The sequence below is a fragment of the Ammospiza nelsoni genome, chromosome 3, assembly GCF_027579445.1.
Source record: "Ammospiza nelsoni isolate bAmmNel1 chromosome 3, bAmmNel1.pri, whole genome shotgun sequence".
NCBI lineage: Eukaryota > Metazoa > Chordata > Aves > Passeriformes > Passerellidae > Ammospiza > Ammospiza nelsoni.
The window spans coordinates 69,100,036-69,127,647 of NC_080635.1; the positions used below are offsets into that span (position 1 = coordinate 69,100,036).

Sequence of the window (27,612 nt, forward strand, 5' to 3'; positions counted from 1 at the left end):
TATTTACCAATGCAAGTTGATACTTGTAAGACATTCGAGAGTCTATAATAATTTATATATTTACATTTTCTTACTTCCTCTATTTGGCATTGCCTTGAACATAAGTTTAGTGTTGTGCTGTAGTTGCTTTTTACTAATATAAACCTGTGACAGGCTAAATCACAGAATTGTTGGCCAAAGTCAGAATGCAATGTATTAGATCTTATATAGTTACTTTTCTCTTCAGGAAAATCTCTTATCAGTATCTGAAAACCTGTGGTTTGCTTTCCACTTCCATATTTTTTCTTTTCCTGATGAAACTTATCTTGAGGAAGGTAGAATGGTTGAAGGTGTTTGTGCCTTGCTAAAATCTCTCAAAAGCAAAGAAAACCTAAATACTGGATTTACCTGCAAGTCCTGAAAATACCACTTAACCACTGAATACTCCCAATATGTGTGAGAAGGAGCAGCAGAACTAAACCAAACCTGTCTAACTAGTTGCCTGCCATGCATTCTAGTAGAAAAGTCCCCATCTAGGAAGAGATAATGAGTACTACTTATCTGTGCCTTAATGAGAGCTGCTGTTGCAACTATACCATGGCTTTGCTTCCTGCTCAAGAGGGTAGTGCAAGTGGTGATGAGTAATTTTTAGTGCTTCCCACAGACTCTTGCATCTGGTTTCTCTCATGGCTATTTTGTCCTTTCTTCTGTTACTCTCCCTGAAACTAGGTACAGAAATGAGCTGTAAAGTGCATCATCACCTTTTGGTGATGTGGTGGTGGTAGGAGCTTGAGGAAGAAAGGGGGTCAGTAAGATGTAGAAGGGGTTGTGTTTGAGAGAAACAGATGAGTTTTTTCCAAGCCTGTAAAGAAAGAAATGTACATAAATTAGCCCATAAGATGTGAAAGAAAAACTTTTTTTTTTTTTTTTTTTTTTTTTAAGAAATGAAGAGGGCAAGAAGGTTCCTGTTTCTGAGTGAGGAGGTTAAGAGTTTTCCAGTAGAGCTGCAGGAAAAGGAAGTGAGAGGTTGAAGGGGAAGAAGAGTTTCATTTCTGCCCCCCATCTGGTAATAGGGGGCAAAGCAAGACAGACCATGGGCTAGGTCAGAAAATGAAAGCTTCTTTGTGTGAACTACTTGATATAACAATTTTATATGTTGTATTTCTGGGTCATCCAGTCTAACATGTTATATTGTGAGTAAGCATGTAGAGGTGTTTTTCACAAATTTATTTTCAACATGAGTATTTTCACATCATGTATGATTTGAAAAGAAACCAAAAAAAATCAGCAAACCCCTAAAGCCCCAGAAATTGCTGTGGTTCATAATGCTGCAGATGTGTTTGTACAAGTAACCAAAATTTCTGTGGAATGTCCTAACCAAATTGCACTAGAGATTCACCAGTAACATTAAATTTATACCTATGTTTTGAAAATACCTTCTGAAATGCTGTTTGCCTCTTCTGCAGCCCTAAATCAGGTCATGGTTTGCATAGACTTGGGTCAGAAGGTGCCTTTGTCCTCTGATAGTAGCAGCAGAGTTGTGTGTTGAGCAGTGACTCTGTTTGCATGTGCTTGCTGCTGCTCAGTGTTGGGGCCAGGAGGAGCTGAGCTCTACGTGTGTCATCGGGAAGGGGTTGCAAGCAGCAGGGACAGGCAGCTCTTACGTTCTGCTTCCAAAGATGTGTCATTCTTTGAGCTCCTTTGCTGCCATTTGAGAACTGACATACACTGCAGTTTTATTTTATTTATTGTTTTTTTACTGCAACAAAGTGTTAGAACTTAAAAAAGATATATTTGTTGCAATAACGGTGCATTTGCTTGAAGGAATGCTGAAACTGGTCCAGGACAACTGCGTTTAGAGTAAATTGGCTAACTTAGTATGTGACTTCAGGAAATGAAGAACAGTTTCTACCCTTGTAGCAAACACAAGAAGTTTATTGTTTTAACTTGACTTGAGTTTCATGTTTTCTAAATAATATAGGCTTGAAAAGACCTCCCAGCTCTGGCAGCTTGGTTTGCATGGTTTGCTTGACTATAAGTTAGATGACTGACAGATAACAATGCTAGTTGTGAGCATATTAGAAATCATTACACCTCTTGTGAAGTTCATCATCTCAACAGATTCAAGAAGAAAAAAGTGCAGAGATATTTTAAACCAAAATTTGTTGTTGACAAAGTCCAGGGAAAGTCTTTAACTCAACTGAAACTTAACTTCTATATCTGAATTTTTTATTAACATTTTTTAGACTTTTCTGTGGGAGTACAATCCTTTCATTTATTGGTGGGAGTTTGTTTGAGAGCGTTTATGGAATACGAGTGTGTCTAATAAGACCGGAGGGAAGCAATGCTGTGGAGATAGTGTCGACTGACCTTTACAAGATGGTTATCTGTAAGTGTGGGTTGGGTTTTTTGATTGGTGTGTTGTGATTGGGTTTTTTTATCCTTTATTATTTAATTATTTTATTTTACCTTACTGGAAAGCCCAACTGATTTTTTTCTGGTTGTGAGAAAGATTGAAGAAGCTGAGATTACTGAAAGAGTGGATCCCTGAAGGGCATTATTCATGTCCATGTTTGCTTCTGTGTTTTCTGGGCTTAGCAATCTTTAAAACAATATTTACAAATGAGGCCACTGTATAACTGCTTGTTTCTCCTCAGTTGTCATCTGTTTTCTATAAAATTCAGATCCTGAAATATTCTACAGTTTTTTATTTTGTACGTGAAACCACACTGAAGATAGGCTTTCCAGTAGGCAGAGCAATGGCATAGCTTTTGTGGGTGCTGGGATTGTCAGGTTGCTCAGTTAAGTATCAGGGTTCTGGGCTGAATAAAAGCACAGATACAACATGGGGGCAGGCTGGGACAGTGTGACTATAAACATGTGTTCCCATAAAGTGAGCCTCATGTACAGTATGATTATTTTTTTGTTCACTCTGTGCTGATTTAAGTAGAAAATGCTATTGATTTCTTTTTGCAGTCAAGTGAAAATAAGAGTTATAGGCCACTGACTTAGAGGCAGAAGCTAAATCTGCTGGAATGGAATCTGCATCTGGAGGTAAGCTTCACTATTTTGAAGCAGCGTATCTGCTTTCCTCATGCATTAGTTGAAAGCAGAATCAATCCTTTTTGTGTGGCCAGAAGGTTTTCTTCCTTTCTTGTCCCTCCTTTGTTTTGCTATCTTTATTAGAGCACTTGGAAGCATTCACAGAGGTTATGCTGGGATTCAGCTCTGCCTCTGATTGTGACTTTCCCACCTCATTGGTGGTGTTGTGGGGCCTGAGAGCCTGAGGAGATACAAGGACCACTCAGGTGTGACATTTCTTGTTTGGCTCTGAAGCTGGTTGTTTTTGAGAGAGATACTTCTAAATAATGAATTCTGCAAATTCAGGGGTGTTTAGAGAAAATTCTCACCTGTGTTAATAATGAATTACCATGGATTCATGCTAAGATTTAACACCTTACACATTCAAAAATGCTGTGTTTGTTGCTTGCGTTAATTATCGTCAGTGCAGCTGAGAGTGGGTGTCAGCTCATGTCTTTGAATGTGTCTGTTCCTAAAACAGAGCTTCTGTATCAGTTGTTGCTTGTTCTCAAGGGTGTTGTAGACTTCAAAAGTTAGCTTATGTTCATATCTTTTGATTAAAACCAGCTATTGTACTGGATAGCCAGTTGTTCCTTTGCCCAATTCTGTCATGCTTCAAATGAGAAACAGAGGTAGACAAATTGCCAAATTTAGCTTGACCTTCAGAACAACCGAAAGACTTGTTCTGAGTAGAATGTCTTTTATTCTACTTCTAGTGTCACTTCAGTGATGGGTAAAAACCAGCATAAAACTTTATCAAGTGACATTCTTAAACCTCAGATTGTGACAGAAGCCTATTCTGACTATGGAACATGGAGTTCTAAAATTCAGAGGAAGCAGAATGCCCCTCCCTTTCCCCAGGAACAGATATGATAGCTGACTAAAGACTTTGTTTGTTTTTGAGACAGCAAAGTTCTCTTAATGGCTGGAATTACGACCTCTATCTTTGAGAAATCCTCATGTCCTGACACTGAAGTGAGGAAAAAAAGTTGAGATGCTCCATTAAAAAAAAAAAAAAATTAAAAAAAAATTACATTTCAGACTGAATTAAATTAGACCTTGGGGTGACTTTATGGAGATTCATTCCAGTCCTACTTTATTGTGAGGGAGTTGTTTCAACTTTGCAACTTTTCAGCTGTAATAAATGTGCTCTGTCTCACTCTGCCCATATGGAATTTGAGTCTTGCTTCTTAGGTGCAGCTTTAGTACCTAAAGGCTGATTTACCACCCAAGAATTACACCCACATTGTGTTGGCAAGCTTTTGTGTAGGTGTGGCTTGGAGAATTGATAATTTCATTGTAGATGGTTTGAGTTAGGGAGTCTGAAGGAAAAGAACAGAAAATTTATGATAAATCTCTGATAAATCTCGACTTTCATGTGCTCTAGGGGAAGCATTTGATTATGACATGAGTCAGAAAAGAAAAACTGAGTAACTGCAGTTTTTAGGCCATTGCCCTCCCCCCTTTTACATTGAGTCAATAATTCTGCTTATTCTGCTATAGCAAACCTAATGCATTATAGGGATTTAGAAAAAAAATCTGCACCTGGTATTTGAAACATGTTCTTGCTAAAAAAGACCCCAAAGTACAGGCTTCCTACTGTTTGGTGATTTGATAGTAATTTCCCACCTATCAAAGTTGCAGTATTTAGCCAGATTTAGCACTACATAGGAAGAGCTGTGATGCATGTTAAGCTGGACAGTGTAGTTACAGTATGGCTTTAGGACTTAAAAAATTCCAAAACCAGACAGCTCATTTCTCTACATTTATAGTTAGTTGCAAGCATTTTTCTTAAGTGAGTTTATGAAGCAAGTGGCAGATTCTTCTTTTAGGCATAGTCTTAGGACTCTGTTTCTATGATCTTGGTACATAATTTGCTGACAAATAAAAATTTGTTTCCTCTTTATTTCAGAGTTTTTTTTCTCCTTGCTGCTGCTGTTCCTTGTTTTAAGGTAGCAAATCCTCACATGCGGTATCTTTTCAGGCAGGGAGATATTTCCTAAATCTATTCGTTATCTGTAATCAATCCTGTCTGTAAAGAAATAAAATCAGGTGCAGCTCTCTCTTCTGCTTAAATATAGCAAATTCTGGAAGAAGCTACCTGGAGCAGCAGAATAATTTTACAGCTCTCAGGGTTTAATGTGAACACTTTAGTTTTTACCCTTACAAACAGGCTGTCAAGTCTGCTTACCCCAATCTGCTATGAATGTACTTATATGAAATTCACAGTTCTCAGTCACTCCAGATACTTAGGAATCAGTCTAATTTTAGCAATGGCAACAACATTGTAGCTGGTTGAGGTCTCTGAATTTTCATCAGTAAATTTGGAGTGAGGGTGGCAATGACTGCAGTTGTGCTCTCTTTCCTTGCAAATACAAAGTTTTATTATTATAGTGTAAAGGATAAATTTTAATAGATTAGGTTAGTAAGATTTCCAGTGGTCTGGTATTACACAGATCTTAGACTGACTGTGATGTGAATTAATCTGAAATTGTTATTAACAGTTAGAAGGTATCTATGCTACAAAGATTTGCTTTTAAATTTCTGAATTAGAAACTACTGGAAGAAAGAGAAGAGCATATGGTTAAGCTATGTGTAATGGTGCTAGTGGATTACTTTTTCTCCTCGCATTGATACTGAGAGACCTCTACTCCTCACTCCAAGTCTAGTGAAATCATAGCTGGGAAAAGGCATTTTTTTAATGACAGAAAACCTTATCAGTGCTCAGATTCACTTTTTGTCCTTTTAATCAGCTGTCTCCTCATGCATGAAGAACGCATCATTTATGTTTGGTGAAGTTTGTGGGGGATTTATAGGTATTCAGCATCTTTTTTGAGGCTCTGTGGCAGTAGGCAATGTCAAGGGCATTGTGTTTAATGACAAGTAGCTTAGCATCACTTTAAGAACTTTGTTCTTTAACATGCACATTTCCCCCTGAGTTCATAGCCTGGTTTACAGAGGAGTAAAGAAGGGGAAGGATAGCCATATTACTAGTATGATTTAGAGATATGTTCGGGGCTGTTCTACAGATTATAAAGCAAAATCTGTTTCAATTTCTCAGGGGATGCTGTGATAGCACAGAGTGTCTATTAATAATATGATGCAGTTTGTACTTTTAATATGAGCTCTTTTAGTCTGACTGGAACATGGCAGATTTTCCAGCAGGTGAAGCTGCATGTAATGGTTCTTCTGCCTATTTCTCATAGTGTATGTGATGAAAGTCAGGTATTTTCTCAAAAAGCCTAATTGTAGTAATCAGTTGCTCTGTATTTGAATGTCTCTGCCAATTTATAGTAGACTTAAGCTTAGAATGCTAATTTCAACCAAAAAAATCTGTTTTCTTGAAAGGTTTTTCTTTAACCATTTTTCTTTAACCAACCAAGAAAAAAAGCTAATTATTCAAAAAATTCACAGATTGCATTGTGATTCCCGAGTTAGCTGTGTTTTGGCATGCATTTATGCCTGATATTGGCAAGTCAGTGACATTGGCAATTATTGAAAAATGGAGTAGTAAATCATACAGCATTCAGGAATTTGGTATTGCATTTTGAGAAGAGTAACATCTAAAATGACACACAGACTTCTGCCTTTTGGATGTGTTCTTAGGTTGTTCTAAAGGGTTTCATGGGTAGACTTGAGATCTGGGAGGTAGCAGAAGATAGAGAAAAGTGCTGCTGCCTTGTGTTATTCTGTGTACATACTGAGCTATCTGGTGTCATCTGATGTTTGGAGTGAGACCTAGAGGAGTTCAGTAGGTATCATCAGGCAGTGGCGCCAGTGAAGCTGAGAAGCATTTAAGCACCTTTTTGAAAATGGAGATTGTAAGTACTTGAGACAAAAAAAAAAAAAAACCAAACCAAAAACCAAAATGCAGTATTTGCTGTAGCATACTGTCTCCATTCCAAAAAGCTTTTTCCTTTTGTTTACCAGGATCAGCCTTGGACATTCTATTTTCACTCTAGATCTTTTTAATATTGTGTAGTAGAGACTGTCCTGTTTGATACAAGTTTGTTGCATTGTTCCCACTCCTCAAGTTTACTTGTAGATGTTTCAGATAAGGTATGAGCTCAGCTTTAAAAGATTGAATGTTTACTGCCTGATGGGGAGATTGGTTTACCACCCTGCTGTTGTCCACAAGAATTGGTTTTTGTAACCCAGTGGGCAACAAGCCAATAACTACACGCTTGAGAGAGACATTGATTTTTTTTTTCCCAGAGTTCTGCAAGTCTGGGTGCCCAGTGGAATTCCACAAATCAAGCACAATAACTATCAAAACCTTTTTGCTATTTATACATGTCAGCAAACAAGGGAATTGGTGTTTATTGGCTACATGATACATAATCCTTGTATTAATTAGTGTTCTATCTTCTATTGGTTAATGATTCTCTCTCTTCTCATGCTAATCAATCCCACGGTGTTTCTCTTCTCTTGGGCTGAAGGGTTTTTGGGTCAGTGATCTGTGAGTGGTGGTTGGGATTTCCCCCTGCAGAATTCCCTTTTACCCAGTCACAGCTGGCTCAGCACAGTTGCTGGGTAAGGTTTATTTGTTTCTTTCTTATCTTGGGAAGAAGTTCTGCCCAATGTCCTTGTGGCCCATAAATTCTACATTCTTTGTGTCTGCTGTGAATGGTACATCCTTCTCCCCAGCTTTTTTAACCTCCCTCTGGGTGTGAGATCACTGAAACCTGCCAGGCCCTAAAGCTTGGCAAGACAATTCTACCAGTCAGTAATTTGTCTTTCTAACACTTGCACATCACTTAGAGCTTGTGGGCTGCTGTCTGTTTCACAGACTGAATCTCCCATTTTGTTGATTAGGCTTGAAACTATACAAAAATCAAACATTAAAGAGCATCCTGTCTTAAGAAGATTTTACATATTCCATAGTTTGCAACATTGCCTCAGAGAGGAAAGCCCAGGCCCAGGTGACGTACATGTCTGCTCTTTCTGTATAAGAAGTCCTTTTCTGTGACTGACACATGTGATGTTCTGTTTGCAACACCAGGAAAGTTCCCATCAAACCTTTGGGGGATGCATGAGCACAGAGGCCAGCTATGCAGTCCACAGACATTACTGAAACTCTTCACAGCAGCAGGATGAGGTACACACCTGCTGGTTTCATCCATTCTTTTCGTGGCCAAAAGCAGCCAGTTGTAGTTCAGGTCGAAGTGAACTTGTATGGGTTGGAGGAGCAGCCTGTAGCTGCCATGAAGTTTTAGCTGCTGCCTGTGAAGGTGAAGAAAAACAAACCTTTTAAAGGGCTTTTCAAATTTCTGCTTACCATCCTTACTGTTTCACATTTTGAGTTTCTTATATAGGTCTCAAAATGAACTAATGGAAACACATTGAAATACAGTGTATACTGCTGGCTAGAAATAAATTAAGATCAATCTGTAGATTCACAGCCTCTGTCATTTGTGACTGGTTGTCACATGGATGAAAATGAGCTGGCTGAGCTGCTGACTGGATAAGGTTTGATAGGTTTGGAGGATAGTAGTAAAAAAACATTATTTTTCTGGTGTGGTATAGAAAATGCACCCTAGAGACACCATGTGTAAATTTTTTGATCTAGTAATTCTTTTGACTTAGTGACTGCTTCCATATCCATAAAAACACTAAAACACAAGAACTCACTACTTTTTGGAAAGGATTATGTCCCTTTTTCCAGTCAGTCATAGCCTTCTTTTCTGGTACTGTTACCTTTGTAAGGGGCTAGGGCCATGTGCTAAGTACAGAATTAAATCCATGAGAAGCTTGCCTAGGGTAACCAGTGCTGAGCATGATCTGTTTAGTGGCTTGGCTGCCGTGTTCCAGATGAGGTTTTCAGTTGGCTTCTAGTTGCACTTCAGTGTCATGGCTTGCCTTTTCTCAGGGGGAAAAAGGTTTGCAACTCTTTGTGATCTCCTGCTGAGTGATTAAGTTACTGCTGTCTGGCAGCAATTAAACAAAGTGATCAGAATGTAACCAGATACCCCTATGGACATTGTGTTCCAGGCTGTACTGTGAAGGGCACTGAGCTCCATAGTGTTCCCAGGCTTTGTCCTACAAAGTGTCAAATATTTAAATTCCATTAGTGTTGTTACAGGGGTGAATTGTTGTTCTTTTTCTAGCTAAGTCTTGAAATGGTTCGATGGTACACTTTTTTTTCCTTAAGAAAATGTGTACTTAAATTATTATTTATTTATGGTATTGTGCACTTAATTTAAGGCAGCTATTATTAGTATATACAGTAAGGATAATATCTGTATTAACTGATGTGATCAAAGTTCTTGCTTCAGAGTGATTGCAGTCTTTCAAGCCAGTTCCTTGATGTGGATAATTAATTCTGAAGTTGGGATGTGTGTTAAATTATCTGTGAATTCAAGAGATACCCTCATTGAAAGCCTTCAAATTTGAATAATTGGGATAAAATAATTGTTTGAACCATGCACTATTTTCAAATCCTCCTGTTTTTTTATGGTCTTGGGCAAGTTGTTTCTAGTTTTCCATTCACTTGTTTGTAAAGTAGTTTCTCATATGATGGGAGGTCTCTGAAGTTGCAATAGTTAAGAGAGTTTAGCTCCTTTGAAATCTTGTAATTATTCTAAATCTTCTGAGCTACATTTTTAAAAAAGTGAATTTGGTACTTTGTTCTTTCCAAAGCATTTGGAAAATGGAAACTGAAAATGTTACCCAGAAGAAGTAGTAATCGTATTTTTGTTTTCTGTATTAAGTACTACAGTATTGTACCAAGTACAATTTTTTGGGGCAAGAGGACAGAGTGTTCCTTTACATAGTGCCAATTAAAATGTTGACAGTAACCTCAAGGATTGCAGAATGGGATATTGAATGTGAGGGAGAAAAACTTGAAGACCAGGTTTTTATAGTGGAGGAATGTTCTCAATACATGCTGGCATGCAAGTACTGATAACATGGGGACCTTTGTGTTTGAGTGCTGCCTATGGCAGTCTGAAATACCAGTTGGAAAGTTTTCAGGAGGGCAGTATCTCATATTGGCAGTGTCATTTTGGTAAAAATTAATCCCTCTTAGAATAGCATGAATTGTAATACTTCTGAAACCGGAAACAATGCTGATTTTAATCTTTAACCCCTAGTTTTGGGTAAGGGAGCTTGAAGCATAGAGAAGCCTTGTAAGGTGTGTGATGTGGTGCTTATTTTATCAGGCAAATTCTTCTGCATCAATTTTGAAAAGCATTAATAAAAATGTTAACTCACACCTTCCTGAAGTATGATTTCCCTTTGAGTTCTGCTTTGCTCTGTTTTTTGCTCAGATTAGTGAACACATCACCACCATCAGCCTGGGGTGGCTGTTTGATACAACCTGCTCGATTAAACCTTGGTCTGTGCCACTTGCTTCTTGCCCTCAGACAAATTCCCTTACAGTTGCAGGTTAAGGCCTTCAAGTTAGTTGACCTATTCCTGGGACAGTGTTTCTGCAGACCAGATAAAAATGGTTGTGGGCAGAGCCCCTGCTTTCTGCTTGGCTATCCCTGGCATGGATGTCTTTTGCCTCATACCAGAGCTGTGTGGTTTGTGGTTGTTGTTTGGATTTGGTGTTAACCATGGTTGCTTCACTCTAGTAAAAAATGTGCTGATGTAGGTTCTGTCAGAAAAGGATTTATAAAAACTTTCCTGCTGTGTAATTCCATACAATTTACTGAAATGTGTTTAGAGTTCAGCAGAGTTTTTCTGAAATGAAATACAAGTACTTTCTTCTGTCTCAAGTGTTTTGTGAGAGCATTGGTCTTTAGAGAGTTGAACAGTGTACTCACGTATCACACACACCATTTGATATTATTTATTGAATTCTTACAAGTGGGGAAATAGCTAATAAAGTACCTATGTGTTCTTTTCTTTGGACACTTCACTGAATAACCAGAATTGTTTGTTTCATCAGATGGCACTGGCTGACTTGCTTTTGAAGTTTTGAATATACTTCTTTCTCTTTCAAATTATTTTGAATGGAAAATATTATTAGCTAAAATACCACTTGGTGGACATCTTTGAAAAGTGCTTTAATTAGCTATTATATTTCCATAATAAGGACAGCTAACTTTGGAAAAGTATTTGTATAGACTTACATTTCTGCCAAAGCAAGTAAATAGTATCTAAAGGAGGCCGTGTTTATAATTCCAAAGCTGTTGGTAAAAAAAAAAAATCATAAAAAAAAATCATCAGGTCAAGAATACGATCTCTTTGGAGTTCTTTATCCTTGCCACCCACTTATTATAAATAAGCATTTCATTATTCCTATTTTTGCTCATTTTTTACAAAACCTAGTGTTTTAGAACTATCCGAGTTGCAGCTCAATAAGACTGCTTCCTTTCCCCTCATGCTGTAATACCTTAGGTTGTTGGATTGGTTAGGTTTTTTTTTTAAAGCACCTTTCATAATTTCTCATTTGTGTCCTGAAGTCCTGCATGCAGTGTCTGCCGAGTGCTGACAGCCTCGCCGTGGCAGTGGCGCTCAGCAGTGCTGCTGAAGGCAGCGGGTGCCAAGTGTCACGCCTGGTCTCTGCAGTGACCTTCACTCTGTGACCGTCTGACTAACTGCATGCAATGCTGTGCATGTAGAACTAGTTCAAGGACAGCCATATCACTGTGGTCCTGTGCCTGGTTCAGTAGATGTGCCAAAAGAAGGATGTGATGCAGTGCTGTAGTGACTACATTGCTTTGGCATTCCAGCTGATAGTTGTGCGCAGGACTGTTTGTGCTGCATAGTTTAAACATGACCATAGTTCGAATGCCGTGATCAATTTTGTATGTCTAGAGTTGGTTTTGGTTCTTCAGGCAATATCATTTTGTCTTCACAGTCTCTGTAAACAACCTGAGTTGATACTTCGCAGTGTATGGAAATGCTCTGCATAGATATTAGGACCATGTATAAGAGAGGATGGGCATTTATTATTTACTGTTTAAAATTTGGACTAATTAATGAAATCAGAAACAATTTCTGAGAGATAAGGTGTGATCTTATTACCTGTGGCATTACACGTTTTCATGTGTAGTTGGAAAGCATCTGGAATTTTTCTTGTTAAAATTTTATTTCAAAAAGTGTAGCTCAGTGTTAATTATAGACATGCATCGAGGGTTTAGCTGCTTCTGAAAATTACTGAGAATAATGCTTGCCTGTGTTACTTACAATATGTGTAGACAGCTATTTTCAAGTTATCTTGTGTTGTCCCCACATTTTGCCACTCAGTCACTTCTTATCCCATGAATTTTGGAGGGAGAAGGTCTGGTGGAAGGTGGGAAACAGGGCACAGGCTTGGAGTTGAAAGCCAGAGAGACCGAATCAAGGGCAAGTTCAGAATCTTTCTGTGTGGCAAACCAAAATGGTTTGGGACTGGAAGAAGGGCTAACTGAGGTCTACCAGAAATGCCACAGGGAATTTGGATAGGGGCTTGTGGGTTGTTGAATTGTGACTGGTGAGTCTGCAAAGGGGCATCAACACTGTGGGCATTGGTGCCTACCAACATCTGTCACTGACAGCTGAATCCTGCAAAAACATATTGTAGGCTGCTTCTGTTATGTCATGAAAGCTTCAAGATTCTACCTCTTGTTCTTTTGGTGGTCCCTCTAAATCACTTCAAGCTGTGATTATTTAAAAGGATAGTACAGTATTTGGGCTGAGCTTTTTTTCATAATCTGGCTTTGTACATCAGAGCACAACATTTCACATGTGTTTTAGAGATCTGTCAGTAGCCAGTGCTTATTATATAAATAGTTTAAAATAGTAGTATTTCAGAAATAAAAGTGGATTGAGAGTAGCTCATAAAATCAAGAAAAAAGCTTGCCATTCCCAGATATTTCTAGGAGAATTTTTCCAGGCATGGGATACGACTGTGGTGCTTTCACAGTAGCAGACAGTATCTTGGAATTTCAGAGAAAGTGTCCTCTAAAATTCTGTGTTTGCACTTATCTACAGATATTATGTCTGTTTTCAGAGAGAAATAGATATTTACCAAGTTTGTTTATAAAGAAGGTTTTGTTTGGGAACTGTAAGGTTTTTGTTAAAAGAAAACTTGCTTTTCATATCAAAATGTAATTTATGCATAAAAGCAGATTGGCTTTTCAGCTTCTTGATCCAGACCAAATTAGTGTTTCATCATTATACTGATATTGATTGGTGTAATGTAAGTCAGAGCTAAATATATTTTTCTTTCTCTTTTTTTTTTTTTTTTGTGTGTACAGAAAAGATGAAAAGGAGTATGCACTGAAGCAAATTGAAGGTACAGGGATATCCATGTCGGCCTGTAGAGAGATTGCAGTAAGTGTACATAAATGAAAGTAATTTTCCTGACATTATTACTCAACAGGTATTTTATTTTCCTAGAATTAAGTAATGTGGAGATTATCCAAATGTTTTCTTTAAAGTATGCAAGCATAGAAGTTTATTCAGATCTGAACCTTTTAAAGAAGCTTTTAAAATAATAATTTTCTTTTAGTTCTTTTCAGGTAATAGTAATGCCTCTTTCTGATATAATTTTGTTTCATCTTCTTTTATGTGTTGAGAGGGAAATAAATACGAACTTCTAAATGAAGATTTACTTTAAAAAGGAATGTTTTTAAAATGACTTGAAAGAAAAAGGTTCTGAAGGATTACAACTACCATCTGAAGTCCACTTACTAATAGTGTATTTTATTTTAGACTAATGGTGACTGGTTGTTCTTTAGTATCTGAGAACTTTTTGTTCTCCTCATTTTTAATTTGTTTTGCCAAGTACAGGGAAATTTCATAACAAAATGAAAAGTAGCTCTAATTATATTTTTTTACATGTGTCTTTTATTACATACCTGTTATTCCTTCAAATTGGGTAAAAATTAAGTGTTTGTAAATAAAGGTAGAAATTGATCTTTAAATGTTTTTTATGTCTGAAAATGTGCATTACTGACAAAATGCTGGATACTGAGTAGAATTTTGTAATGCAAGTATTTCTTGCATTGCAAAGTAGTGCACTTGCTTGATTAAATATTTACCTTGTCTTACTGCTGTCACTATGCAGTCAGCTGTTGAATGTATCTTAGAATTGTGCCTAAAGCTTTTTATAATCTGATAGTGTTGCAGTGAAATACAGCATTCAGATGTGCAATGCAATGTGAGGCATTAGAAACTCATGGTGTCCATGAACTGAACAAACCATTGGGTTGTGTTTAGTGTAGTGTCCGTGGTGATTCTGTATGAAGAGACTTAACAGATGAAACTGCTGTCCTTTTAAAGTGCTTATCACTATAAGGTCAAGGTCACTCATGGATTTGAGAGGTGGCTGCATTGCTGTCAGTCACTTTACACAGGATTTACCCAGTGACCTTTTTTTTGCTAATATTTCTGCCTTTGGAGGAAATAGGAAATCCTTTTAACATCAGTACTAGGTTATATTATTGGTACTACAAAGTAATTTTGGACAATATTGAGGGGTTTTTTGTTTCTTGGATTCTTGTTCTTTGTTTTAAATTCTACTGCTGTGGAGATGTGTGGTTTAGTCTGAAGGAGACTTTCTTGTGGGCATGATAGCACTGTGATATGGAGCTGGTTCTGTCTACCTGGACAAAACAATGTAAGGAAGGAGAGAGTGCCAAATTACGTTTTAATTCCCATGATACATCACTTTAAAAAAAAATTATTAAAGCTTTATACAAAGGTCAGTACAGCTTACGAATTTTGGTATCTACTGTGTAAGTTACTTGGCTGCTTTCAGTGGTTCTTCTGGTAATTCTTCCATGAGTTAGATTTAATATTTCTTCGTCAAACCTTATTGTAAAACTCTGTAACCTGAGCTAATGCAGCACATCAGCATTTGCCTCAGTGAAATTTCAGGGCAAATATTAGAATTGTGAAATAGTTGAAAAAAATTATGAAGTTTTTGTCATATGGCCAAAATCAAGTGCATTTTCCATAAAAAGAAACAGACTTTAAATAATGCATCAATAGCTTATCTTGTATTGAAAGGCTTAGATAGGTGACAAGGAGGGTAATGTTTACTGATTAAATAAAGATTATCAGCCTGGACAGAGGCCATTTTAAAAATGTCATGAGTAGTTCTTTTGGCACTTAACCCTTCCCCTTTGCTCCAGCAGCAAAACAAACCCAAATCACGCTTTGGAAGATGAGAGAATGACAGAGACACCAGTGCAGCTCATTCTGTGTGTGTATGTTCAGAATATTTTAATGGTTCTGTAAACTTTGGACGCTTGACATTGTACTCAAGAAATATATTGCTGAACTGAAAGACATTCAGTTTTACAGTCCAAGACCATTTTGTGTGTCTTATTGCATAGATACCTATAATAGGATCTGCTGGCTAGCTTTCCCTGAAGGAAAAGGCAGATGACTTCTCTTCTGACATTACAAATCAAGTTGGTCTGTCTTTGCTTAGGACTTCAAAACCCATAGTTTCTCTTACTGCTATTCAATTGTAGGAGCTTTTTCTGGAAGAAAGTTTATATCAGTAGAAATATCATATAGGCAGTGGTTCCTGTGGCAAGTGATTGTTGCTTTATTTCAGCTGTAGGGTGATCCCTGCTTAAAGAATCCTTATTTCAGCCAATTCTGCTGTATTGAGTACCAAAATACTAGAAAGGACTCTTTATACCTTAAAGAATTCTGTGAGTGTGTAAAAGCTAAATTAGTTCCCTGTAACTCAAGTGTGGTCTGAAGACAACTGAAATGCTAACTATTTCTGTGTTCTTGTTATGAGGCAGATTATTGCTTGGCTTAAGCAATAGCATTTTCTGAACAGCAGAGCTGTAAAATGTGAATGGGAGTAATGAAATAGAGTGTTTCTATTTTTAGATGATTATTTAGTTAATGAATGTGACATTTCTTTCAGCTCCAGGCTTGTATTAGCTTATTTTGGAACCTGAGGTGGGTTGAAAGGAAAACTTTAATTCAGCTGCTTTTGTGTTTTACATTTTTCCTTACCTTATCTAAGTAGGTTCTTTAAAACAAGAAGTGAAGACACAAGAAACAGACCAGAGGAGTATTATTTGTTAAGGCTGTGTTTTCCTGTTGAATGTCTTGGCTGTCATCTGTTAAGAACCACAAGCTAAGACTTTTAAAATCTGCAAACAGGTAGTGGTAATGGAATTTGGTGTTTCTGTATCAAAAAGCACGAGGGTAATACAGCTTTATCTCAGACTTCTTGTCCCAGAGGCTGCACTTCCTGTGAGAATACATTCAAGTTAATTCAAGGACTTTGTTTTTCACAGTAAAGAGACTATAAACTTTTAATTGTGGATTTTGGGAAAACTTAATTCAGAAAAAAAGAATACTAATATGCCTTTTCTTAGTCACTCACCAATAATGTAAATTGTAAATATATGGATATGTATCCTGTCCCTGAGCATGGAAGAACTTCAGTGCAATTGTTATTGGCTTATTTAGCTGATATGATGGGGTTGAAGATGGATTCACTAAGTGAATGGAGCATGTCAAAAAGCAGGATCATGACCCTGGAATTTAAGAGAGCAGACTTGAGCCTCTTCAGGTATCTGGTTGGAAGTATTCTGTGAGACACAGCCCTGGAGAGAAGAGGGGTTCAGAAAAACTTGTTGATATTCAAGGATCAGCCCGTCCAAACTTAACAAAGTTCCACCCCAGCAAGGGGGAAAGCAAACAAGGGCAACAGGAGGCCTGTGTGGATGAGAAAGGAGCTCCTTATTGAACCTGGACATGAAATGGAATTATATGTGAATTGGAAGCAAGGATAGGCAGAACAAGAGAAGTATAGAGTTGCTGTTTGATCTTGCAAGAATAGGGCTTAGAAAAGCCAAGGCTGACATGGAGTTGGATCTTGCAAGGGACCAGAAGGGCAGCAAGAAAGGATTCTACAAGTACATGAATGTCAAAAAGAAGACCAAAGAAAATATGAGCCTGCAGCTGTATGGGAATAAATGTCATGAAAAAGGCCAAGGTACTCAATATGTTCTTTGTCTTAGTGTTTAACAGTCAGTCCAGCCCTCAGGAGTCTCATGCTCTTGAGACCGGAGAGGAAGCTGAGGAAGGAAGCCTTACCTTGCTGGAGGAGGTCCAGGTTAGGGACCACTTAAACTGGACATTGCCAAGGCTGTGGTACCTGGTGGGTTGCACCCACAAGTGCTGGGACCTGCTTGGATTTTGTTATGAGACTACTCTCAGTTATCTTAGAATGATAATGGTGAATTATCTTTATCTCTTATTATGGAATAATTATTATGAATTATCTCTTCTTAGAACAAGTGTCACTCCTGTTTCCAAGGAGGATCAGGGGAGCTTCAAGTTGGTCAGCTCCACTTTAGTCTCTGGGAGGATGATGAAGCAAATCCTCATGGAAACCATTTCCAAACACATACAGGACAAGATGGTGATTGGAAGTAGTCAGCATGGATTTTTGTGGGATCTCAGCACCTCAGGACTGATGTGCAGAGTGGCCGAGACCACCCTTGGGGGGCTCGGGAGTCCTGGAATGTTGCCAGAAGTGTCTGGTGGCTGGACTTTGATCCTACAAGGGAGACGACACCTGTATGAGGATGGGAGGATTTCACTGGGGTAAATGGTGAAGGGATAAGTTAATTAGAGTGTAAGACACAGGGTTTAGGATTTCTGTACAGGGGGGTCTAAAGAAGTAAGATGGAGGAATTGGGGCGTGTCCTGTTCTTCTTCTTCTTCTTCTTGGCCTCCATCTTCTGTGGTGATGTTGGCACTTTGGGATTGGTTATTACTAAAAGTGCACTGGTTAATAAAGGTAAAAGGTATTGGGGAAAAATGATAAATATTGTATATGTAACTTTGAGTATAAAGATAGGTGACCACCCCGGGGGCTCGCAGTGTGCTCATGGCTGGCTGCTGAGCAGACCTCTGTCGCGCCAAGAGAAAATCTTTTAGATAAACAATTAATAAACACCGAGACCGAGAAAAGATCTGGAGCTTCTTCTCGTCCTTTGAAGCGCGGGTTGTCCAAGGCCACCCCGGGCCTTTCCAGGTCACCTAAACAGCTGAGAAACCGACAGATTTTCAAAGGGAAAATAATCCTTAACCAAACTATTTGTGCTGTATAATAAGATGTCTGGCTTGGTGAATGGGGTGAATGCTGTAAATTCTGTTTATCTTGATTTTAGTAAGGTTTTTAATGGTATCTTCCATAATATTCTCACAGAACAGCTAACACAGTCTGCAGACAAAAATGACTTTACAAAAGGTTTCACATGAACCAGAGACTTGAGTCAAGACTTAGATGTTCTTTGTTCAACTTCTGGTCCTTTCTAGCTTTTTTTGCACCCTCACCAGTAAGAATTTCCCTTCTTCCGAGGATAAATTATGAACTCTAGCCTTCTTCTCTGTAAATAGTGACCTTAATTCTGAACTTAATTCAATTTTTCTATATCAGGGTGGTTTTATAGCTCATTCTTTTTTTCCTGTAGGGGAAAAAGAGACCAGGCTGTTGCAGATTATTTAAATGGGAGAAGCAGAGCTGCAAACCAGCATTGCTAGCCTAGTGTTTTTTGAGTGCCTTAAATTGGTGCTGCTTTACCCTGTATGAATGTTGGGTCTGGGTCCTGTAACCATTTTAGTTGCCACATCCTGTGCCTTTGTGTGCTGGTTTTTAGGGGAGGCTACTCCTTCTGGGAGGCCTTGATATGGTGCCAGTATGCTGTGGCACACTAGTGGGAGCATCAGTTGGCCTTTGTTGTTCAAACTTGCATTTATGGGTTCAGGCTAAAATAAATTCAGACTATAATGTTAAATGAATTACTGAAAGCTCAGTTGAACAATTTAGCATGCACAAATCATTCTCAGTTCTTTTACCTGCTTATGCAGTATATGTTCCAAAGTAGTACAACATACAAATATTTTGGTTCCTGAGGGTGGGCAAAGTTTTAGAAGCCTTACAGGTTTAATAATATATCTTTGTAACCTTTTTGTGTTTGTCAGCTCTCTTGAAGGTGACACTTTCTCACTATATTTACATTCTTTTCTGCCTTCCTGCTGTCCATTGCCTTCCTTTATGTGTGGGCAGTTCTTCTGGGGTTGTGTCCCTCTCTTCTTGGGTTTGGCTATGCTGTGATGTTGTGCTGCTGAAGCTGAGCCAAGGAAATCAGCCAGACTTACCATCTCCATGTTGAAGCACTTTGTGCCTTTGCCACATTTCCTCTGCTGCCATTGGCAGCGTGGCACAGGACTCAAGGGGACACGTTGTGCTTTGCTGGTAGAGCTGGTAAAACTTACTTGCTTTTACCTCTGTCAGATGCTGCACATCATTTACAAGCTGCTCTCACCTCCCTGTATGGAAACTGCTTAGTCACATGAACTCAACATGAAGTTACTTAATTTGAGACTGTGGACCAGGCTGGCCTTAAACCTCTTTGACCTGTCTCTGCATCTCTTAGTAACATGGAAAAAGTCAGCTGTACAGGAATAATGGTAACTTTTACGCATTTATAAAACACTTAGAAGATTTGTAATGCCATTGGCTCTCTTCAGGTGAAGTTGCATAAAATTTCATAATAGGTACAAATTCTGTGCTTCAGCTATGTTGGCCTTTTCTTTGTCCATGACTATCACAGTGGCTTACAGTATTTGCTACTGTGTAGACTTATGTAGACTTGGGTCCCTGGCTTTGTTGGAGGCAAGGTTGAGTAAAAAAAGGCTTTTAAAAAGTCTGTGTACCTGAGTACATTTGCTATAGGAGATTCCTTTTGAATGTCAGGATTTCTTTTCCCATGCCAAGACAGAATAAATGAGTAGAACATTTGGCAATGTAAAATCTCCCCATAAATTCTGTACTACTTAATTAGAAAAGATTGTTTATGGAAACTTTGAAACTCCACTCCCTCTTTCAATAGCTGGAGGTAGTGAAATAACTGAAAAAACTTTTTTTTTAAGGGATTTTTGTTAGAGAGCTAAGGCATGTGTTGGCTAGAAGTGTCTGCATTGTGAATCAGCTGGAAAAAGGTTTTTTGGTTCAGCTACGTGACAACTTGTGTTTTGCATGCCATAGGAAGAATAAGAGCTCTCTGTATTAAATGATCTAATCTTGTATAATCTGTGTAATTTAAATGCTTTTTGTGTAAGGGAGTACTTAAATTCCTGCTTCAGTTATTCTTCAAAAGGTTTCTGTGGATATTTTTTGTCTTCTTTATTGCTTCTGAAAGAACAATTAACTTAATTAAATAAAAAAGTACACAAATAGTAAATATGTGGAATAAAGCTATTTTTGTTTAATCAATTAAGCTGATGTTTCTATCATACACTGTAGTGTTTATGAAAATAAAGTTTCACAGCTTATAGTACAATTTTATATCAAGAAATTGGACAAAAGTAGAGCATCATCTGAAGCTAGTCAGCTCCATTGTCTTAACTATAGCTATGTCCTTCAGCAATTTAATAACAAAGAGTATGCAGAGGAGAAAGGAAAAGGAAGAGGCTGCTTTTTGATTTCTAAATGCAAAATGTGCAACTTATTTTCATGCAGAAGTTCCTTTTCTTTTCTTGAAGTTGTGTTTCTGCTCAAAGCAGGAGAGCAATATCAGTACATCTATGCCAAGTACATTAAAAAGAAGAAAAAGAAAGCTTTTACCCCATTCTAACATGGTATGAGCCGAGGAAACATCTTTATGAGCTTGAAACTTGACATCAGTTAGGATGTAATCCACATTCCCAGTGCAGCTGACTAGGGAGAATGACTTCAGTGCTATTTAGGCTCAGTTATTTTCACTTTGTATTTGCTGTTTTGTTCAGATTCTGAATATTCTCAGAATACACAAATGGTGCTTTCAGAGGAAATGAACAAAAACCCAAAACCAGACTGCTTCAGAATAAGCTTTAGGCAGCAATGCACTGAAAGCAAATAGCTGCTTTATCACTCAGATAAAGAAAACCAGAGTTGCCAATAATGCAAAGAAGAGATTTTTAAGTACTTACTTGCCAAACTTAGATGCTCCCTGCAAGACTCTGTGTATGTGTTCACAAGTGAACATATATACTTACACATTTTAAAGCTTCAGCTGGAATGTTTTGTAAATCATGTTCTTTTCTGAATTTGCCATAAACTTTCAGTTTGCTGTTTCTCATTCTTTCTTTCACATTGCATTCCTTATGCTCCTCCATTTGTGCTTTCCCAGTAAAGTAAAATTAGTTTGTACCTGTTTTCAGTTTATTCTGCGTGGAGTTGTAAAATTGTTTGAATTAATATATTGACTTTGCATAACTAGAATGTCTCTAATTTAACATTACATGTGGCTACTTTTATGCCTCAGGCTGAGAGGTGATGGCATGGGTTATCAGATGATGGATTACATTTAACTTGGAACTCCTATTATTGAATCATCCACTTCATTTAGAAGCAAGCTCACATTTTCCTATTCAGCCTTTCATGATCAGTGTAGTAGCAGAAGCTCTTGTTGCACTTGATATCCCATGTAAGTGTCAAATCAAGGTGAGCTTCAGCTCTCCTGACACCATTCCTACATGCCTGGGCAAGGTCTGTAAACTCCTTCCTCCCATGTAGCCTGTCCCTGTTTGCACCTCTCTGTACACTGGCATTTGAGCTCTGACAGTCTGCTAATCCAGACAGCTCTACTTGTATTTCTTAACAGACCTGCCAGCTTGCCTGAGCAATTTTGCTCTTCAGAACTGCTTCCTGTGGCTACCTACCAGTTTCTTCAGTAAGCTGTAGTATGCTGTTCTGAAGCTCCATGTCTGTGCTCTGCCTTCTTCACTCAGGGTCTTAGAATCATAAGATAATGGAATGGCTTGCGTTGGAGGGGGCCTTAAAGATCACCTAGTTCCATCCTTCCTGCCTTGGGCCAGAGATCAGCCACCACTAGCATGGCCCCATCCAACCTGACCATGAACACTGGGAGAGATGAGGCATCCACAGCTTCTCTGGCATCCTGTTCTAGTTCCTTACCACACTCTTAGTAAAGAATTTCTTCCTAACTTCTAAAAAAATCTTTCCTCTCTTTTTAAATTTAAAATTTTTCTCCCTTGTCCTATCACTGTCTGCCCATGTAAAAAGTCCCTCTCCTTTTTATAAGCCCCCTTGTACAAAGTACTAGAAAGATGCAGATGATCTCCCTGCAGCCTTCTCTTCTCTATGCTGAATAACCTCAGGTGTAGTTAAAGGTTGCAACAGCCAAAGCTATCTTGTCAAATCTCCAACCAGTTCTTCCTTGTTGGAGAACAACTGTGTGCTACCTTTATTGGCCCTTCCAATATGTATATCAAGAAGCTGTTCCTGATAGCTTCCCAAAATTAACTGAGTCAATTCCAGTGGATGTCAAGGAGGTAGATGTCTTCTCATAAGAATGATGGCTTGTGGATCAGAGACTTGTCTGAATTTAGAGGAGACTTCACCCTTTTCCCCATCTTATCAGATGGTTCTGTAATGTACTCCCAACACAATGTACTCCCAACACAACGTCCTCCTTGCTGGTCTCTCTGGTGTCCCAGATCCATAAACTGCCTGAGACTTGTTGCTTCCTATGGAGTCTGTGAAGCAGAAATGAAATACTATTGGTAGTGCTTAAACTGGATAAATTTAATACAGAACAGAGATGGCTGGATTGCAAATGGATCATCACTAGAAGAAAAAAATTCTAGGAATTTGATCAAATGTTGCTTCTTTTCCCCAATAAATTACCTGGTATTGTCTTCAGCCCTGTGTGTGCCTAAGTGAATAGTGTTTTTAGTCTGCAGTCATATTTTACTCTGCAAGTTTTTGTGTGCAAATTGTAGTCAGCTTTATTATTGAAGGCAAAATGTCACCTTCTACTAAAACTTCATTGACTTAATTGAATTCCATTATGTGAAGAGTTTCAGTGTGGTGTTTGTTTTCTTGTGAACCTCTATGTCTTATTTCTGTGGTAAACTGAACAGTAGCTCTTTTTAAATACAGCTTCTACTGTATGTTACTGAGATTTTTCTTGTCTTTATGATGACTTGAGATGTAAATGTTGGGGGGTTTTAAGATACAGGAAGCCTTTCCTGTCTTGACACTATAGTTAAGAGTACAGCACAAAGTGGATAGCCTGGTGTCTTTAATTCTGTGATGCATCTTACAGTGTTTGCATTTTGATAAATGCAATTTGATAAAGACTATATGAGCATGTCTTGGAGTCTCTGCTCCATTTGGCCATCAAATTGGCAAAATGCTTCTGGCTTGTAGAAAGAGCATCACACTCATGCTTCCTCTGTCACTGCAGTGTCAGGATGCTTCCTGGAGCCTGCCTGTTGCCTGCACATTGTGGATGTAGCAAGTTGTGGGTATGTGAATATGCCACGAGTGTACTTGGCCTTGAGCTTTTTCATGTGCCACCATTTGAGCATACTGAAGTTAATGTAGTCCAGGCAGGCTATACTTCTGGAAAAAATTATTATTTTTTGAATATGTGGAATATTGAAAAAAGCTATCAGTAGAATGATTTTTGATTGGTGGCAGTTATGAAATGGGAGATCTACTGCCAGTTCTTGAAGACATTGAGTCCCTGCCTTTTCTTTCTGTGCTATTGAACTTAGTCCATCCCATGGCCCCTGCAAAGTTTATTTCCCAACTGTCATTGTCTTTCCATATTTTCACTTGCTTATTAGATTACTTCAGTTTCATTTTTACCTCAGTTGCCTTTTGTACTATTTCGCTTGCTTTCCTTTATCTCCAGATGTCTTTAATATTTACAGGCAATATAGTGGTTTTGTGTCTGCTAGTTCTATCTTGGATCCATTCGGGTTTGATTTCTCTAAGCTCCTACCCTAAAAAAGCTTCTTATTACTGTGATTAATGATCTCTCTCTCCCTGACCAAACTCCAAGGTTTGTTCAGTATCCTCATTTGCCTTAATATCTTTGCACTTCAGACTTATAATTGTTTCTTCTTTTTTGACATGTTATATTTGTTGTGTATTAGTGATTTTCTGCTTGCCTAGGTTTTACCTAGTCTGTTTAATTTTTCTCAGCATGGGTGATCCTTGCTGCTTTACATTCTGTCTCTAAATGTTATACTGTGTGCCTAAGAAATACTTTACTGTTGTGAAATTGTCTTTTGTACTGTTTCACATTTTAAATTCTCTGAACTTTGCTCAAAGCCGTGCAGTCAAAATAAGGAATTCTACTGTGATTTTATGTTTAATAATTTTCAGCTATCTCCATTGTTCAGATTTTCAGTCTAAGGCCAGATGGATGATTTAATTTTTGCTTCTTCTGGGCATCTCAAATCCAGACCATTTTCAAGCTTTTCTTTTTTATCCTCAGTACTTTTGGAGCTCATGCATTTTTGGTTTTTGTTTTCCCCAATGGAGATGAGCCTGGAAAACAGATCTATGGTGCTTTCTCACTGGGATTATATTTATAAAATTATAGAATGGTTTGGGTTGGGAGGGATCATCCAGTTCCAATCCCCCTGCCATGGGTGGGGACACCTTCCACTAGATCAGGTTGCTTCAAGCCCCATCCAGCCTGGCCTTGAACACTGCCAGGGATGGGGCATCCACAGATTCTCTGGGCAACTTGTGCCAGTGTCTCGCTCCTCGCACAATGGGGAATATCTTCCTAATATCTAATCTAACCTCACCCTTTTTCAGTACAAAGCCATTGACCCTTGTCCTGTCACTACATGCTCTTGTGAAAAGCCCCTCTCCAACCTTAATCATCCTGCAATTTCACTTTCTGTGTTTGTTGGTCTTCCATCACGTGCAGATGGGAAAAAAATAAATCCATCCATCTTGCTAAAGCATGCAAATGAATTTGGTCATCCAGTGCACTTCATTGTTGTTGTTAACATTTTATCAATATTTGTAGAATTGTGGTGAGTTTAAGGCAACAAAGGCGTCTTCAAAGTTTAGTCTGCTACTTCTCTCCTGAATTTGGCTAGAGGACTCTAGTGAGTGTCTGTAAGGGATGAGTCCCTTTAGTGCTCGAGTAGCTCCAGTAACCCAGAGGGGTAGCAGTGAAAGTGACTGTTTCTGCACCACATTCTGGGGGACTGAGCTGACAATTCTAGATTTGATAAGACTTGCTCTCAAACTACTCATAAGCTGCAGCATTTTCAGCTTGACAGCTTGGCAGTCACGGTGGTGGAAACTGGCTGAATACAGAGCCTCAAAGTGACTGTTGCTTGGCCAAAGGACAGTGACACAGCTGTTGCTTTTAGTGCATGTGAAAGTAGGCTTGAGTGTATGCAGTCTAATAAATATGGGCTTAATGTTAAAAAGTCACAGCATTTGGCTGCATTAGTGGCGATGAGGGAGCAGTGGGGAGAGCGAGTGTGCAGAGTGACTTAGGCTGATATTGCCCTTTTACAGTGCATGATGCTCAGAAGGATTCTGTTGTCTAGGTAACAGGCTCTGTACTTCATTTCTTAAGAAAGATGGAACAGATGTTCCTACAAGAAGCAACCAATTATCACCAGTGAGAGCACTGGCAGTATTTAAACTAATTGCTTTGTTGTTATATACAGTTCAATTCATAGGCTGTGAATAGTGAAGAAAATGTAAAGGAAGGACTCTTTCTTGCATGGATTTTCCTGAATGAAGGTTTTAAAAATCTTTGCAGTTTATAAAATTGCACTCATCCATGTGCCTTTTGAGACTTCCATTTATCATTCCTTTTTTCTCTATATCATCCAGTCTTTTCTATTTGATATTTGTAGCGTCTCTTTCGTGATCCACTGAATCCCATTGCTCCATCACATTTGTGTCAGATCACATTAATTTATTTTGTTTATTTAAAATACCTAAAAATCTGAAGGCAGTGGGGTAGAAGGATGCTTGCAGTGGAGTTAGAGATGGAAGGACTTTTCTAAGAGATGTGTTTTCTTAGACTTAATTTTTTTTGTTTTTGGTGGCAAAATCCAAGCACAGCAAGTCAGCTAGGGACTGTGCTATTAAAAGCTGGGGCAAAAGGAAGCCATATAGAATGGTGTATACATGAAACCCCACCATGGGCTCCTTAAATGGGGACACAGATTGTGTGTGCTGAGATAAGCAGGTGGTGACAGTGGCAAGAAAGAGAAGAGCTGAAGGTGACAGTGAGGAGCAAGGAGTGCCCAAGCTCTTTCACTGCAGCGTTTCCCAGCAGTGTGCCTTCTTTGTGTGAAAAGTTGTGCTAAAGAAACTTCTTGTATGGATTCAAGTGTTTGTTTTCTTTATGGATTTGGCTTTGTTAGTCTGGGATGTTATTGTAGTCCTCACAGCATAAGATATGCTCCTGTCTTTTATAGGAGATTTAGGGGGAGGTTTATGTGTAAATCTACTTTTATACCTTTGGGATAAAAATCTGATGTTGGGTATTAAAAAAGGAGAGAGGGCATTTGGACCAGATTCTGAGGGCACTGTTTGTGAGTCCTTAGCAAAGCTGAGCTATAATGTTATGCGTTTTAGACAAAAGATCTGGCCCATTGCCTGAACTTTTCCATGCTTCTTGCCAAATAAAAGGGCAAATATTCTATTTTTTAGGTAGGACATTGCAAAAACATGTTTTTTGTCTTGGCAATAATAGGATAAGGGAAGAATCCTTGTCTTGCTCTCGCTTTTGTTTTTCCTCTGATAAAGGACTTGCTGTTTTGATTTTTATCTAATGGTGGAAAATGTCATAATGGGTGGAAACAAAGTGCATGTTGCTCTTCTTAGATGATTTGGCTGAGTTATCCTATTGTATAGTAGTGACATGTTGATTGGGACAAAATGTCTTACTACATTCAGTTATTTCAATAACCATTGTAAAATATTTGCCATCTTGAGTAGGAAAAAAATATTAATTCTAGGGTTTTTTAATCTTTTTTACCAGACTTCTTGCATGTAACTTGTAATCTTTTACTTGTCCTTCCTCCAACTCTGGCTCTTGGCTTTTCAAATGTTATCTCTAATTTTTATTCCAAACCTTTTCTTTATTGTGCAGTTTATTCTTTCAATAGTATCCTTCACAGTCTGTTGCTTAGACCTCTTTATGATATCTGGTGTGTAAGTATTCACAACTTCTCATTTGTGACTTCATTCCTGCTTGCTTTTCTTCTGTTGATACAGTTTTTGATTCTCCTTGCATTTCCTTATTTTCTCACAGGCTCTGTTGGCAGCAATATTTACTACTTTTGCTGCTTCTTTTGTATTCTAGACTACTTACAATAAAATCTTAGTCACCTTCTCCAGATTTTTCACCTGCTTTTATCACAATTTCCTCCATTTTTGCAGCTTAATTATATCACATATTGCCAGTGCCAGGTTCTTTTCATCACCCTTGACATAAACTTTGAGCCCTTCTCTTCTTCTGCCACCCCTTTCTGTACAAATTATTTCAACTGGTTTTATTCCTGAAGGTTGTGCTCAAAGAATAAAAGATTTTGACAAGGACTATTTATTTTTCCATTTTCTGTCCTTGGAAATAGAAATTTCTTCCTTATGCTCCTTCTTTTCCCAGCACTGGTTCATTTCCCTTATGCCTCGTTTTTTCTTTTTTCTGACCTTCTGCTCACAGCACAGCCTGCCATCATAAGTAACCTCACTGTCATGGGAGCTAATGCTTAAAAGAGGAGAGCAAGAGGACAGTTTTGCCAGAGGGTTGGTGTGCCTCTGGACTTTGTGCTGAGGTTAGG

General features: G+C 38.3%; 1 protein-coding gene across 1 annotated transcript in view; it reads left to right on the plus strand.

The window, feature by feature from the left end:
- CDK19 (cyclin dependent kinase 19) overlaps window positions 1-27,612 on the plus strand; it is a 121,866-nt gene that overhangs the window by 5,945 nt on the left and 88,309 nt on the right. Inside the window, exon 2 of the mRNA XM_059467871.1 lies at window positions 13,251-13,326. Within this exon, the coding sequence (XP_059323854.1) occupies window positions 13,251-13,326 (76 nt within the window). The remainder of the gene's footprint in view (window positions 1-13,250; window positions 13,327-27,612) is intronic.